The following is a 15,073-nucleotide window of genomic DNA, read 5'->3' on the forward strand; positions in this document are numbered from 1 at the left end:
GACTGGGCAGACGATGAGTGAGCGTTGAGAGAAGCCACGCCCTCTCTGTCATTTAAGATTCCCTCGGCGTTCACGCCCCCTATAATATTCTCCATTTCCAGCAGGACAGAAACAGGGCAAAGGCGCCTCATGGTCCTTGTGTCTCCGTACAAGACACACTCATGCACACAGTGCAACAAGGAGAGAGGCAGGGTGCGGAGGACAAAAGGGGACATTGGGGAGCAGAGCCCTGCGCACTCCTGGGCTGCCAAACACAGCCAGTGAGTGCACGCACTGTGAATCCACCCTGCGTCTTCGAAGTCCGGCCTGGGTCTAAGAAGACGGAGCCACAGGCTTGTTGGGGACCGGAACACCTCCCCGCCCACGCCGCCTCACGCAACGCGCTCGAGATGGCCCAGATTTACAGTTGACTGGGCCACACAGTCCCGTGGCTTTGTCCCAGATTCTCGGAAGGGATTACCACGGCGCCCGGAGAGCCCTGAAGAATAGGGAGGGCTGCTCGGGCTTCGTGTGAATCCCGGGACTCCGTACACTGTGCTCATTGAGGCAGATAAAGCCAAGTTCAAGGCTCATTTAGTGCCTCGGAATGCAGCCCGAGTAAGTATCTTTCTGCGGCAGGATTGAGGAGGAGGGGAGGGTTATCCTCAGTACAGGCATTCTTTGCTGGCACAAAAAGGGAAAATAGGCATACATTGGGATGTCAAAGCCCACGCTGGCCTGCCCCGGGCCCCTGCCCGAGGACAACTCGCCGAACACGCCCTCCCCGGGGCCGAGGCATGAATCTTCCCGGCATCCTCGCCCCCCGGCCTTTGTGCGGTTTCTCTTGGGAAAGGGCGCATTCATCAGCAACCACCCAAGTTCAAGCTCTCAGCTGTGAGAACAGGGCTGCACGCCGGCCAAAGCCCACCCTTCATCAGCCAGCCTGCAGAGGCCCGCAACACAGAGGGCGAGCCAGGCAGCGCCCCCATTTCCTGCCAACAAGGCCCCCACCCTGGCACGGGAGAGAAGCCTGCAGAGGCGGCCATGCCCCTGAAACAGTCCTTCCTGGCGGGGCACAAGGCTGCTGCCGGCCCCATGGCGTCCACACTCCTGGTAAATGGCTCCCCGTGTGGAGGCTGACCCCGACTCAGTCCCCTGGGCTTCCTCACAGCACACGCGGTTGACTGAGGGGATGCGGCGGGATGCCACTTCCGCACCCACCAGCAAGCTGCCCCCGGCCGAGTCTGCCTTGGCCTCCCACTGACTGCAAAGGTGAAGACGCAGGTCCGCGTGACCGGAGCCCTCGGTCTAAGGACAAGCTCACTGCTGTTCCCTCCATGTCACTGGAGGGGGCGGTGACCGGGCTGCCACCCCGGCTCACACACATCTCTTTCTGCAGGCTTTCATTTTCAGGACGGACTCCCAAGGCAGAGGGAGAAGGTCCTGTGTGGAAACAACATAAGCCTTTGCTGCTAATCATAATCATAACAAGACAGGGGGAGAGAGACAGAGAGAGAGAGAGACAGGTCTTTACAAAGGGTAGCCTTTACTCATTCCTTCCCTGTCACACATGGAAAATGAACTCACCCACACTGGCCCTGAAAAGGCCCCGATGAGAGAATTCCTTTCTTTATTGTCTACTTTTAAAGACTATTCTCTGACCCCTGCTATTTATGACTTAAGAGCTGTGAAGCCCGGGCCAAACCCCTTTGGCTCCGAATGGTGGGCACGAACAAAAGCTATTCACCTTCGTCCCACTTACCTCATTTCCCGGCCGGACCAGTTTGCCCCGCTCTGCCTGCTCTGCCCGGTTTAAGCCACAGTCTCTTGTTGGCTGGCCGGCGTGTGGTCATGCCGCGGCCCTCACTCTGCAGCTGGACAAGGGCTGCTGTGAATACAGATGTCTCATGGCCGCATCTCGGCTGAGCATGAAATTGTGCATGAAATGCTTCGGGAAGCTAAACAACCCATCGGGGCTGATGTATGGCCTGTCTCCCTCGTCAAGGGAGTCAAGGCAGTTTACAAAGATTCCTATGATACGGCCGCAAAGCAAAGCTTCAGTGGGCGAGGGAAATGGGATAAAGGGAAATCAACCTAAAAAAAAAAAAACCTGGGACAATGCACCAATACAGGGAGTCAGGCGTAAAGCTAGTTTCCCTTGTTGAGAATCGGTTGTTTTATCTTTGACCTTTATAACAGCCTATTCTAAGGGGGAAACGCGATTATTGGTAATGAGCATCTTCCCACGTTTCCCCCGAAATGTGGCCCAGCACGGCACAACGGAGCAACACCCCAGCAAGTGCCTGAGAGCCTGGGTGTGTGCAGCACTTTCTGAGAGTATCGCCCACGTTACCGCAACACGGGATTTCCTCCTGGGGGGTGACGTTCACTTGGTAACAGTACATAGTTGAGTCTTGTAATCCAGGCACAGATCTGGGAGTGTGTGGAAACTATGTGTCCATCAGGCACGTAACAATATTGTTTCTCTCTGGGGGCCATAGTTGAGTCTTGTAATCCAGGCACAGATCTGAGAGCGTCTGGAAACTATGTGTCCATCAGGCACGTAACAATATTGTTTCTCTCGGGACTTCGATGCTGGCGTCCAAGGCAAGTGTCCCAGTGCCACGGCTGTGTGGCCAGGTCGCCGTCACTTCACAGCCAGCAGGGCTGTCGGTAGCTCTGCCACCCACCGTGAAAACGAAGATCCTAAGGAGGACGTGTGTCTATAGAAAGGGTCCTGTGAGCTCCACGCAGACATGCAGCAGAGGCAAAGGCTGTAGTTGGTGAGGGTCCACCGTAGAAAGAGCCATGTTCTCTTCCAACCGGAAGAAAACGGAAGATACAACCTCAGTGGTAGAGCCCATGCACTCGGCGGCAATAATTCAGGGGGGGAAATCACTTACCACAAATGCTCAGTTCAGACATCACACCCCCCCCACACACACACACTCTCTCTCTCTCTCTCTCTTCACCTCACCCCGAGAGCATCATGCTGCAGGCATCAGATCTTACAAGGATCTTCTCTGACCCAGACTAGTTGCAAAAACACCAGGGTAGCTGAATGTAACTATGTAAAGGGGAGAGAGGTTCTTCTGATTAAAATGGGTAAAAGGTAACGATCTTGACAAAGGAAAAGTTATTTTAGCTCACAATAATGACCTATATTCCTTTTATCAGGAAAGTTACATAGCAACCAGGGAAAGCAGAGCTAGAATTGGAACCTAGCTGGGCTTTTCCTGGAAGGACTGCTCCCTACATAGAGAAACAATGTTTCCAATTGCTCTCCTAACAACATAGAGAAACAATGTTTGGGAGGTGAGTCCTCGCCATCCCAAAGAGGTTTGTCAGAGGGCTCCTGTGTAGGATTAGGTATGCCAGCTGGGCTTCACCCCCAGGTCAAGGATTGCCCACAGGACAGAGTCGAAATGATGAAAACAGAAAGGCAAATGGGGACCCCCTGTGTTCCGGGGAGCGTTTTCACCCCGGGAGAGAATCTTTTGACAGGGACCTTCCTTGGGTAAGGTCGGGCAACACAGTACAACCTCATGTTCAATGTCTCCAAATTCTGCCACCCCCAGCTGTTGACACCCCAGTCTGCCTCCTGCAGAGCACACAGCCCTCCACCTTCGGTGGATCTTGGTGTCTTGGGCCAGCCACCACCCCAGGCACTCCGCACCCATGCACGCTCCGCGGCCTCCTGACGAGCACCTTACAACTTCCAAACGTCTGTCAGGGCGTCATCGGCAAGTAATGCGTCCTGACCGAGATGTTTTCACACGCGCAAACCGAGTTCCGTGTCTAAAGCCGAACTTCAGGAGCCCTTCTTCGACTGTGAACTTCAGAAGTGTCTTCGTTTGCCTGTGCTTTCGCCTGATGCAAAGACAGGTTGATAGGGAGAGATCGGGGAAGGGTGAGGACAGAGACCTGCAGGGGGGGGCGGCGTCCCTCCCGCCACAAGCCTGTGCTCTGGACTTTACAGCAGCTGGAAGTCTTTCACACCCGTAAAAATGAATGTGGAAAATGAGAAACACATTGGCCTTTTAATCCGTCACAGGTTGGGTTTAAACCTAAATAAGAATCTGTGCTTTCCCTTAAACAGCGATTGTGTGGGAAGCCTGCCTGTTTGACCAGCAAGCAGCTCGGCTAGTTTCTGGCCGAAAAGCGCCCCGGGGATGTTCCAGCCACCGCATGCTGACGATCACCCCAAAGCCCGTGACAGCTCTGGTCAAAGTTCGCAGCGGGTGGGCAGAGGATGGCTACTGTACGGAGGACAGCAGAACAAGGGCAGATCTGTGAGGGTATTTGGGCTGCGTGCGGCCTGCGCCCCTGGCTGGGATTAGAACCGGGGCCCGCTGCATTCCAGGGCCCCTGACAGATGGGGAGGGTGCGGGGCGGCAAGCCCCTGACTGCTGCAATCATTCACTCATCCATCCACCTGCCAGAAGGGGCCCTGCTGGGAGCCCTCAGCGCGCAGTCCTTCCTCCCTCCCCACTCCGCAAATGAGGCTCGGAAACCAGGTGTTGGTTTTGCATCTCACTTGAACATTCTTTGCTGTGTATCTCAAATCCCGCTCTCCGGTGCTCCCCACCCCTTCATACAACAGATGCTGGGCCTGCAAACTTCCCCGCACCGTGACAAGGGCCAGAGTCCTTGACAAGCATGTCGCACCCCTACGTCCTCCCTCAAGCTTGCTGGCCGCTGGACTTTCAATCACATATAGACAGACGGCCAACAAGTTCAAGTGCTCGGCTCCCTGAAGAGAGACGTCATCTCTTGGTGAGCACAAAGGAGTAAAGGCTGTCTGGGCAGTTGGAACGGTGGTACGTAGAGACATGGGGTTACAGGCTCGTCAGGCAGAGGTGCATCTTATTCAGCACACCACTGTCAGTTTGCACCCACAAGTACTTTTCCAAGTCACTGGCTGTTCTGCCTCTGCAATTCCTGCCCATGGCCCCAGCACGTCCGTGTGGCGGACAGTAAACACCCTCGGTAAGCATCAGCTTTGTCCTTGACGTTGATGACGTAGCGTCAGGGACAATCGTCCCAGCATCAGAAGGGTTTAAACAGGCTTTCCGTGTCTTCAAACATGTAAAGCATCCGTTGCTGCTTCGAACTGGAGAGAAGTAAAGGGTGTCCGACACAGCCCATTTCCACGGGTTTTCACTTTTCCTCCTGAAGACAGGTTCTCTTTGGCGTCTAAGGGTGGATTTCCCCTTGTCGCCACATACATCAGAGAGCGTTTAGCCCAACACAAAAGCCGTCACGACCAGTCCCATTTGATTGTGTTTCGGAGATCCGAGACTGACCCAGTAAATCTCGCAGTTGTCCGGGGAAGCCGGCCAGATGTGCAGGCAGGAGCCGCCCCGGCCCTCCTCACCTCTTACAGCCGGCTCCGGAAGAACCTGGGAACGGACTAGGACTTTGGAGCTAGAGGCCTTGCAGGCACCAAACTGCCACCGAGATCAAAGCCCCTCGCCCTGGGTCACCGAGTGACGGCTCTGCAACACGTACCCTCCAAACCAAATGGGAGACAAGCCAGTGACAGAGTGAGCACCCCCAAAGGGGGCAGATGGGCGTGCGTGCTCCCCAGGGTGCCACCAGGGTGCCATGAGGAGGTGCCAGGTTCAGAGGTCACGGAGCGAGCGCATCAAAGGATGAGGCGTTTTTATGAAGTAAATGCACGGCTCCCCTGCAAACACAAGCGGGCATGGCTCAGAGATCCGGTTTAACTCAGGGCGTACAGCAAGGAGCAGGCAGGCGCTTCCATTTGGGTCAAAGGAGAGAGCCAGGGAGTATAAACAGGGGGCCCGTTCCAAGGCTGGAAAGGGTGGACAGACAGGGGGGAAGGGTCTGTGCGTGGGGCGAGCATCTCGGCTCGGGACACAACTCGTCTGCATTTGCAGGGACAAGAGCAGACCCCATCACCATCTGCTTTCCACCACCGCCGAGCAGGAGAAGAGCTCGAGGGCCACCAACACCCTGGCTGGTGTGGCTCCGTAGATGGGGGTGCAGGAGGCCGCAGGTACCCGGGCAGGAAGGTGATGTGAGAAGGCACGTCGGGGCAGTGCTGTCCCTGAGCAGACAGGAGGTCCCGAGGTGTAGGGTGCAGGCAGCAGGGCTCAGCCTAGGGGACAGCAGGCTCTTTCCAGCAGCCACGTGGGCGGCCTCGGAGGGTGGGAGACACAGCAGCCTCAGGGATTGGGCCGGGGGAGAGATGAGGGCAGAGTGCTCCGGGAGGCGGCAATTAGGGGGGGAAATGAGATCACATTCCAGAGGGAGGTTGCAGCTGTCAGGCTTCCCAGGGAGGAACCAAAAGTGGGCAGAAAGTGTGCGGTTTCTGTAACATACTCCATAAACCTTATCTTTTAACATGTATGCAGAAAGCCGTACCGGCGACGTCATTTCTGGGCGTTTTTGTTTGTTTTTGTTCTGGTTCTTTTTGTTTTTGTTTTTTAATCTTCTGTCCCTATATTGGTTCAAAATAGTTTCCCAGGTTGTTGATTTCTCTGCGGTGCCGTGTAGGGAGCGGCGTGCCTCTACCCGTTTGCTCAGTGAGCCCAGGACCACCACCCACTCACTATGTTTGTGCCTAAATGTCCTCGCCCAGGAAATGAGCTGAGCACCACTGCCCACTGAGCCCTTTATCCTCCAGACCCGGAGGGAAAGCCCACCCATGCTTCATGAAGCTCAGAACAAATACACATCGTCCTTCTGTGCAAAGGTGTGCAGTGATGTCCTTCCCAAGGGTGCGGACTAAACACACCCAGATTTTATTTTTAAATAGGCTTTGCAGCCTATTCCAAAATTTCTGTTGCGCTTAGCTGTGGGTTATTGATGCGCGGTTGCTTTCGGGCCAAAGGAATTGATTTTTTTCTGCAAAACTCGGTCTCCAGGGTGAGCCTCGATCAGCCAGTACAAATGTGGTTTAACCATCCGCAGTCCCCAGAGCTGCAACGTGCTTAATGGGTTTTTTTTTAACGCAGTTCATCGAGGGGCTGAAGGCATCGGGGGAGAGAGCTAGAGACCCAGGCAGGGAAGAAAACTAAACAAATCAAGTGAAATTAGTTCCCATGAGCCTCTTGCTGTCAAATGGCAAGTGGCTAAAAAAGGATCAATTCATTTTTGGACGGGATGAGGAGAAAGGGGGTGTTTGAATGAGAAATGATAGTGACACAACCAATTATTGTCTGCATAGCACCCAACGAAGACAAAACTGAAACACACGGCTTAGGGAATCTAGTCAGCCTCAAGGCTCTCTCTCTATACATAATGTATAAATTCAGCACAGTGAGAGATTAGCAACAATAACTGACCGTAACATGCAACAGTGTAACAACTGACTGGAATAGGTGATGTGAGTTCGGGCTCTGTCTCCACCCGATCCCCATGCTGACCGCCCACATGGCTAGTGAGGGACAAATGGGCAGGGACTGTGGACCAGGGACACTGGGTATCCCAGGAGGAGGGAGTGGGACAGCTGGGAATTCCACCAGGACACTGAGACCAGCATGACACTTCCCACAATCATACAACAGTTCCGCTCTACTTTTAATAACATGTGTGTGTATTAAATGACAGAAGGCACGCATGAATGTGGGCATGGATCATTATAGTAACGTGTTACGCTTAGGAATATTATTCTATGCTCATTTACCTGGAGGCAATGCGTTTCACAGACCTTTCAAAATAATAATGTTCTTCATAGTTATGCCCCTGTAACACTGAGTCTTGCTCAGATCAAATCTGGGCTATGACATACAGGCATGCTTCGGTTTTAGGTGTAAAAGTCATATATACAAGGAAATGCCACCAAACACGATTGTGGCCCCAAACTGCTCCACTGTCTTTAGCAAATTTAAACCTCATTCATTTATATAACGAAATGTAATGAAAACCTGCTTCTTGAGTGCCGCCAGAGAGCCTCCATGTTGGAAGGTTTCGGGAGTGAGGTACAAAGTTGATGCTATTAAAAATATACACGTGTATTATGACGACAAGTGTGGATGATATCTGTGCAACGTGACCTAGTCCCAATGGCAAAGAGACTGTCCACTTGAAGAATCAAATCATTTGACCGGCAGTTCTTACACACCAGGAAACTATATGCAAAATGACTTAGGCCTACGTAAAATATATTACATCTTCTGGTCTAGCCAGAAGGTGCTTTCTCCTTAAACGTTTTCAGGAAAAACATCACAGAGTAAAGAGAGAAATGAGGCGGTAGGCGCGCATGACGAGACAGGCGCCCTGGTGGCAGGGGTGGGCACGCTAACGGACATGGAGCCTACACGTGTGATCCCACGCCACAGAGGAACAGACACGTGGCAGCCACGGCTGGGGACCGGGTGAGGAATACACGCCATTTGTCTGTACTGCAATTTTGCAGTTGCTGGTGACTCTATAATTATTCCAAAATTTAAAAGGTTTTAAAAAAAATAGTCATAAGAGTCATGAAGAACATACCTTCGAACACTGCTTGTGATTCTGGCACCAAACCAGGGAACCATTGTTCTGCGAAAAGAAACAGAAATATCGACACGTGAAACTTCTTTCTCAGGAAAAACTGCAAAGACATTTACGGGCGTGACTAGACTTTTTTAATATTCGCCTTAACCGGAGACCACTGTTGCTGTCCCGAGCGCCGCTGTTACAAAATGTGTTGCTAATAGAAGTCCGGCGTTACCCTAGACCGCACGCACGATGTACCCAACAAAGAGATGTAAATGAACAGAGATTCCCAGCGGTGCATGAGGAAGAGCGAGCCGTCGCTGCTGGCTCGCTCGGCAAGGGCAGGGAAGGGCACGCTCACCCCTTCCTGTCAGAGCGGTTTTGGGGAGTGCTCGGCACGCACCCAGCAGGCTGGGAGCTACCCACATCCCAGCAGGGGCAGCCTGAGCTTGGGACTCCGCTGCCCCCGGAAAAAGCCTTCTCCTTCCCTTTTACTGGGCGAGTGACAGGAACGAGGCACTCACTATGCCCGTGCCTCAGTGTATCCACCTGTAAAGCAAAGGGAGAAATCTCTCGTGTGAGGTCACCGGAATGCGTAAATGAAATGATGTGCGTGGGTTGCCGGTGTTCACTCGTGAGAATCGGACAGGGGTCGCTCATCTCCAACACTCGAATGTCTGCCTGGAAGCCTGGAAGCTCCTCGTTCCACACGATTAAGATACTGGTCACCGCTTTTCCTTTGGTAGTGACGTTTTCCATCCGATTACGCTAGGCCAGCGTACTCGGGAGACACAGGCGAAACCAGCTCCCACTGATTCAGATGGCATGCGGTGACCTCTGGGCCTTTCAAGTTCAAGTTTGGGCATGAGCTGAGGTAGCCCATTTCCTGTTTGAACCTCTACCCGGCTCATTTTTAACAACATCAGAATGGACGTTCATTTGCAGTTACAAAAAAAAAAATTAAAATAATAGCATGTTTAAAACGTATTTGTAATAACTTCATTGAGATAAAGCTCACATGCATACAAATCACTTATTTAAAGGGTACAATTCAGTGGCTTTTAGAATATTCAAAAGACCGCGTGATGCTCTGCCAGTCCTTTTTAACCTTCCCGTGGAGCCGGACAGAAAGTGGTGCGCACGAGCTCTTGCTGCCTATTCCGTCCCCCACCCTCCCGCCCCCGGCAGCCACAGGTCTGCTTTGCAGCTCCTTAGCCTCACCTCCCCTGGGCCTTTCACACAAAGCAATCACACCATACGTGCCCTTCGGTGCCTGGCTGCTTTCACCTCCTAACATTCTGCATTACGCTACGTGGTGGGGTGTTTTTGCTTCATCACTATCGCCGCGAGTGCCGGTAGATCATTCCTGTTTGTTGTCTGATTCCGCAGCATGGTGATGCCTCGTATTGGTCTTCCCCTTCCAATAATGTATCTTACTAAGCCCCATCCCTAATAATATGGCTTAATGACACAGGATTCCCAAAACCCCTGGATGGGTCTCAACCAGGCAGGATTAGCTGCTGTCTTCTGCAGGGGAAGACCGCGAGCCTGAGTTCTGTCAGGCCCATGGGAAAGCTGAGGTATCCAACCTCTCCACCATGTGGTCCCTGTGCTCCTGTACAGTCTTAACTCCCCCGAACGGCTGCACGTACCTACGCGTCCAGGCATACTTAACGAGTTCAGCTCCCCTGGTGCCAACCTACTCACCCGACCGAGCTGCCCTCTCTGGACATAGCATGTGCCTCCGGCAGACAGGGCAGGCCTGAGGCCGGGGGAGATCAGGGCGAGTCGGGGACGAGGGGAAGTGGGATTTGGGGCAGGTCTGCCTCTGAGGTGGAATTCGGCCGAGTTCGGGCCACAGCTGGACAGGACGTGGATGTGCCTCCATCATCGGCAGACATGAAGTGTTGGGGGCAAGGGGGTGTAACGCACAGCTGCGCAGTTCATAAAAGGAGCCCTTGGCTTGGAGCAAAGGGCAGGTTCTCGGGGGGCTGGGGCAGACAGACGGGGACAGCGGCACGGAGCAGGGGCCACACATGGGGACGCTGGGAGCGGCCGGCAGCTCCGCAGCACTTGGTAGTGACAGCCACCCTCCCGCTCTCTGCACGCGGGGTGTCTGTGCGTGCCCTGTGCGTGCCGGCTCCTGCTGGGGTGTCCCGGGAGCACGTCTGTCAGAGCACACCCTGCCTCCACGGGCGTGTTGCGTGCTCAGGGCCTCCCTGTTGCAGGCAAGGCGCACGGTCCTGCTGCGTGCTCTGAGAACCAGCCGTGGGGCCAGCTTCCCCGCCCTTTCCCTTCCAGGCTTTCTTCCCCTGGACAGACGACCAGGGCCTCTGCAGGGGGCGAGGGGCCTTCATTGCCCCTGCGTTGGCTGCTTTGCCATCCACGGGTATATCATACCCTCTGCTGCCCCGGGCTGTGCTGCCTTTGACCTAACTCTGAGCTCCCCCACTGCAGTGCCACCCAGGAGGTAGGAGGCCCTGTTTCCGCTCTGCCTGAACGTTCCACACTGGCCGCCGACTGGTTCCTGCTGGCGCCAGACTCAGATGTCCTTCAAAGCCGGGCCATGTGACTGGGCCGTAGAAGTAGGCACTGCAGGCCCCAAGGGCGTGATGGCCAAAAAATACTACCGAGGGGTAGCATGCCTCCGATAGTGTGGTTACCAAAACGTGCTGTTGCACTACCGGGCGCTCCCCTCCCTGGCGCTGGCGCTGGCCTCTGGCATGGGCACCCCCATCAGCATCTTCCATCCGACCCAGGGTGCGGTTCCCCATTCTCCAGGTAACACACAGGGGGTCGACCGACCGGCCGACCGAAGCGTGCACAGTCACAAAGCCAGTGGCTGCAGCCAACCGCAGGGGACAGGGTGTGTCTCCAGGGGCGTCTCCAGGGGCTCTGGGCCAGCCCCAGCCTCTAGCCTTGCAGGGACAGGTGAGAGGCGGGCCCCCAGTCCCGCATCTCAGGACATCCGCGTGGGTGGGTGCAGAGAATAGGAATGGAGGCTGGGGACATGGGTAGAAGGCAGGTGGCAGTGGGTGATGACTTATCACTGGAAAAAAGTTCTTTTAGTTCACGTGAGAGGTTTAAAAATCAGAGAGAGCTGTGGGAAGTTCTCTGCAGGGCTCACCTGGGTAACACCCTTCTGCTCCCCCAGACAGTGGGTGAAAGGGCCGAGCCCCAACAACAAACACGGAGAGAAGGCAGCAGTGAAGACTGCCGGCAGGGACCCCGTGGGAAACTAGGGCGCCCCCACCCATGGGCTCAGACACCTTCCAAACCCACAAAGAAACCCGCGTCCGCGGGACCTGCCAAAACTGCTTCCGCGTTACCGAGAGTGAATATCAGTGCAGACCCACACCCACGTATGCTCACTGTCAGCCAAACGTCCCACCAATCGTGGGACAGAAAGCCCCGTCCTTCGAAAGAAACATTTGCGGCAACAGCAAGCCATCCCAAAACATGACTCACTATGATGGCACCGACTGTTAAGACTGAAGACAGCATGTCCAAGGGTGCTCGGGGAGATTAAAATGATAATCCAGGCAAAGCATTTAGCAGAACACAGAGGGCGTGTCGGGGGAGGGGGAAAGTCCATTGCTTTGCAATTATTACTGCTTTTATCCACGGGGGGAGCCGTCCCGCATTGCAAATGTCCCGGTCGGATGCACAACACGCATCCACTCTCGGTAACCTGGCAGCGAGGCTGAGAAGGGCCCATCGCATGTTCCTCCCTGGGGGGAGCAAGCCTTTCCCTGTTTGCCCAGGTGAGTGAAGAGTGGGCAACACAGTTTTTCCATGCACAAGTTTTCTATACACACACACACACACACACACCCGCCCCAGAACATGTCCATCTTTGCGTTTCAGGCTTCCTGTTTTCCTTAAAACAACCCCTCCCCTTGTTAAGCTTTTGCAGCTATTCACGCTTTTGCCTTAATCTATCATCATCCTACCCCCTATTCCTCCCCACAAAGGATTTCTAAGAAGCCTGACTAATGCCATCCCGGATGTCTGTAAACCCCCAGCCGCCGCGTTCCGGCCAGGTGTGCACCCTCCGCTGAGACTGCCTACCTGCAATGCTCTCTGAGCAGGTGAGCAGCACCAAAACATCAGAGCCGTTTCAACATCCCCCGCCCTAGGGGAAGTTCTTGCTCACACGACAACAGCCTTCACCAGGTAAGCCAGTCGACAAGGAAAATAAAACAGTATTTGCAATACCGTCCTGTTCTGGCGGCGACCCAACAAAATAAAGAGGCCAAGCAACAGCATTAGGCAGGGAAGCTGTTGCCTCTAGACTCGGGGATGGGACCGCCGGAAAGGATCAGACAGCGGGGCTTTTGAAAGTCCGTCCGGATGACATCGTGTAGTTTATTGGTTTTACCAGATCAAACGTGAGCACTCGTCAATTCCCCTTTCAAAGAGTTTATACAAGTTCCATCACCTGCCCCCACGCTGTCTCCGTGACATGTTCAAAGTTCCTCCAAAAAGCCTTTTGATTTTTTTTCTCCAGAAAGCAAAAATAATTCTTCAAAAGCTTTGAATGGAGAAAATGCTTCATTCAGTCACACGCCACCCCGGAGGAGAGGACAGAGATGAAGGAAAAGTGGTTATCTAGACACGGCGATCTGAAAAGACGGCAGAGGAGTAAAACAGGTCCCCCTTTTCTTTGAAGCTGCCCAGGTGTGGGTGGGGAGCCGTCACACGGGTCATCGATTTGCAGTTTTGGAAAAACACCAAAGTCTTGTCCAGCGCAGGACCGGAGGTTCGACCCCGAAACCACTCCCGAAAACCCATGACAGACCACACCTTTCCCACTCAGCCCCGGAAAACCACAAAGAATTAGCTATTCCTCTCCACGGACTACGTTGTTCTCATGCCAATGTAAGTCTTACAAAATAAAAGCAGGCATTAAAATGTAAATTAATTCAGAATATTTTCCTCGCATCTTGCAAGCGTGGAACAATATATTTGATTTTATTTCCTGTTACCAGGATGTTCTTTTCTGTTGTCCGTACACTCGGAAGTTTCTCGTTTGTTCAACAGCAGCTAAACGACACAGGAAGCCGAGGGGCTAACGTTGAGGCTACCCCTTTCCACGGCTCAAAAGATGCTTTAAAAAATCTTTGCTCGTAACCATCTCAACTGTAAACTGCATTGAAAATTTGCCGGGAGCCTTAAACGCAGATGACTTAAGAGAGAGAGGCCAACCTGAAAAGGCTCCAGGCGGTAGGAGTCCAGCTCCGTGATGTTCCCAAAAAGGAAAAACTATGGGGACAATAAAGGGAAGAGCGGTGGCCGGGGTTTGGGGAGGGGGGCGTGAACAGATGGAGCACAGAGGCTGTTCGGGGCAGTGAGGTGCTCTGTGCAATGCGACACAGGTGAGTACCTGTCGGCATGCATCTGTCCAGACCCACAGAACGGACCACAGCAAGAGGGACCCTCTGTGACCTATGGACCCTGGTGATAAGGATGTGCCCGAGCAGGTCCATCATGGAGACAAATGTGCCTTTGCAGGGGACACGCTGATAGTGGGGACCTTATGCGTGTGAGGGCGGTCCGGGGAGTGTGGGGACTCCTGGTATGTCTGCTACATGTCTCTGTGAACCTCTGTTTTTCCTGCTCCAAAGCAAAGGCTCCTTCGAAGGGGGCAAAGTGAGGTGTGTGTATTTTTGTCTCCTGAGTAAGATTTCTTCCCAGTGTTCTGCCTCATTCTCAGTAAAAGGCCTGGACTGTGAGCACATCCATAGGCTTCCCCCGCCCCCACACTGGAATGCAGCCCCACACACCCCTGGCGGCTTCACTTCTTCACACCTGGCAACTTGAGTGGGAATAAAGACCCTTGGCCGGTGTTGTCCCTGCACCCGGCCCTTCTGCCTCTACCAGCTCAACTCTCACGCACTGCAAATGCCCCTTCCTCCAGGAAGCCTTCCCTGACCACCACGGGTGCCCTTGTTGCACACTCTTGCAGCTCCCACTTCCCTTCCAAAGCATTCTATCATGGCTGACGAGAAATACTGCCTTTTTATTGTTGTTACCCAGTGATCATCTGTCTCCCAGCCTGTGATCACCTTGGACACTGACACAAGTCTACTTGTATCTCTCCTGCTCACCACTGGCTCCCCCTTGAACTTAACGCACACGAGGGATCAAAAAACCCATACATGGAATAGGGAGTCACACACGGGAATTTTAACTTCCATCTTGAGGTCGCGAGGAGCTGAAAAGAAGGAAATACACCGAGGGAGGTGGCCAAATTCTTCATCTCTGGGCGGAGCTTGCAGGGAGTTAGGTCCACTGTTTGTATGGTCCCCAAGCTTCTTGGCATCGCAGGCTGGTTTTGTGGAAGATGTGGCATGAGGGGAGGTGGAGGAGACAGCAGGAGGAGCTCAGGTGAACTTCACTCCCCCCGCTGTGGGTGGGGAGATGGGGAGGCAGAAGGCAGAGCTCAGGTGCCCTCTGCTTGCAGCCTGGTTCGTAAGGGTAGCAGTCTGTGCCCTAGAGGTTGGGGGAGAACCCTATCCTACAAATGTCCGAGAGACCTGGCCCGCTAACACCGAAACTGAACAAAACCCTGCATTCTGAATTGAATGCAAATTGTTTAAGACACAAACATGCTGACTATATTTTATAGACGTGTATAACCAGA

General features: G+C 53.7%; 1 protein-coding gene across 2 annotated transcripts in view; it reads right to left on the minus strand.

Annotated features, from left to right (window-relative positions):
- The window catches only part of LOC112313309 (anosmin-1), a 105,598-nt gene that overhangs the window by 69,656 nt on the left and 20,869 nt on the right, over window positions 1-15,073 (minus strand). For both annotated transcript variants that reach the window (XM_071220403.1, XM_053917685.2), the window contains exon 2: window positions 8,443-8,490. In XM_071220403.1, coding sequence (XP_071076504.1) covers window positions 8,443-8,490 — 48 coding nt within the window. The remainder of the gene's footprint in view (window positions 1-8,442; window positions 8,491-15,073) is intronic.

This window comes from Desmodus rotundus, chromosome Y (genome assembly GCF_022682495.2).
Source record: "Desmodus rotundus isolate HL8 chromosome Y, HLdesRot8A.1, whole genome shotgun sequence".
Lineage (NCBI taxonomy): Eukaryota > Metazoa > Chordata > Mammalia > Chiroptera > Phyllostomidae > Desmodus > Desmodus rotundus.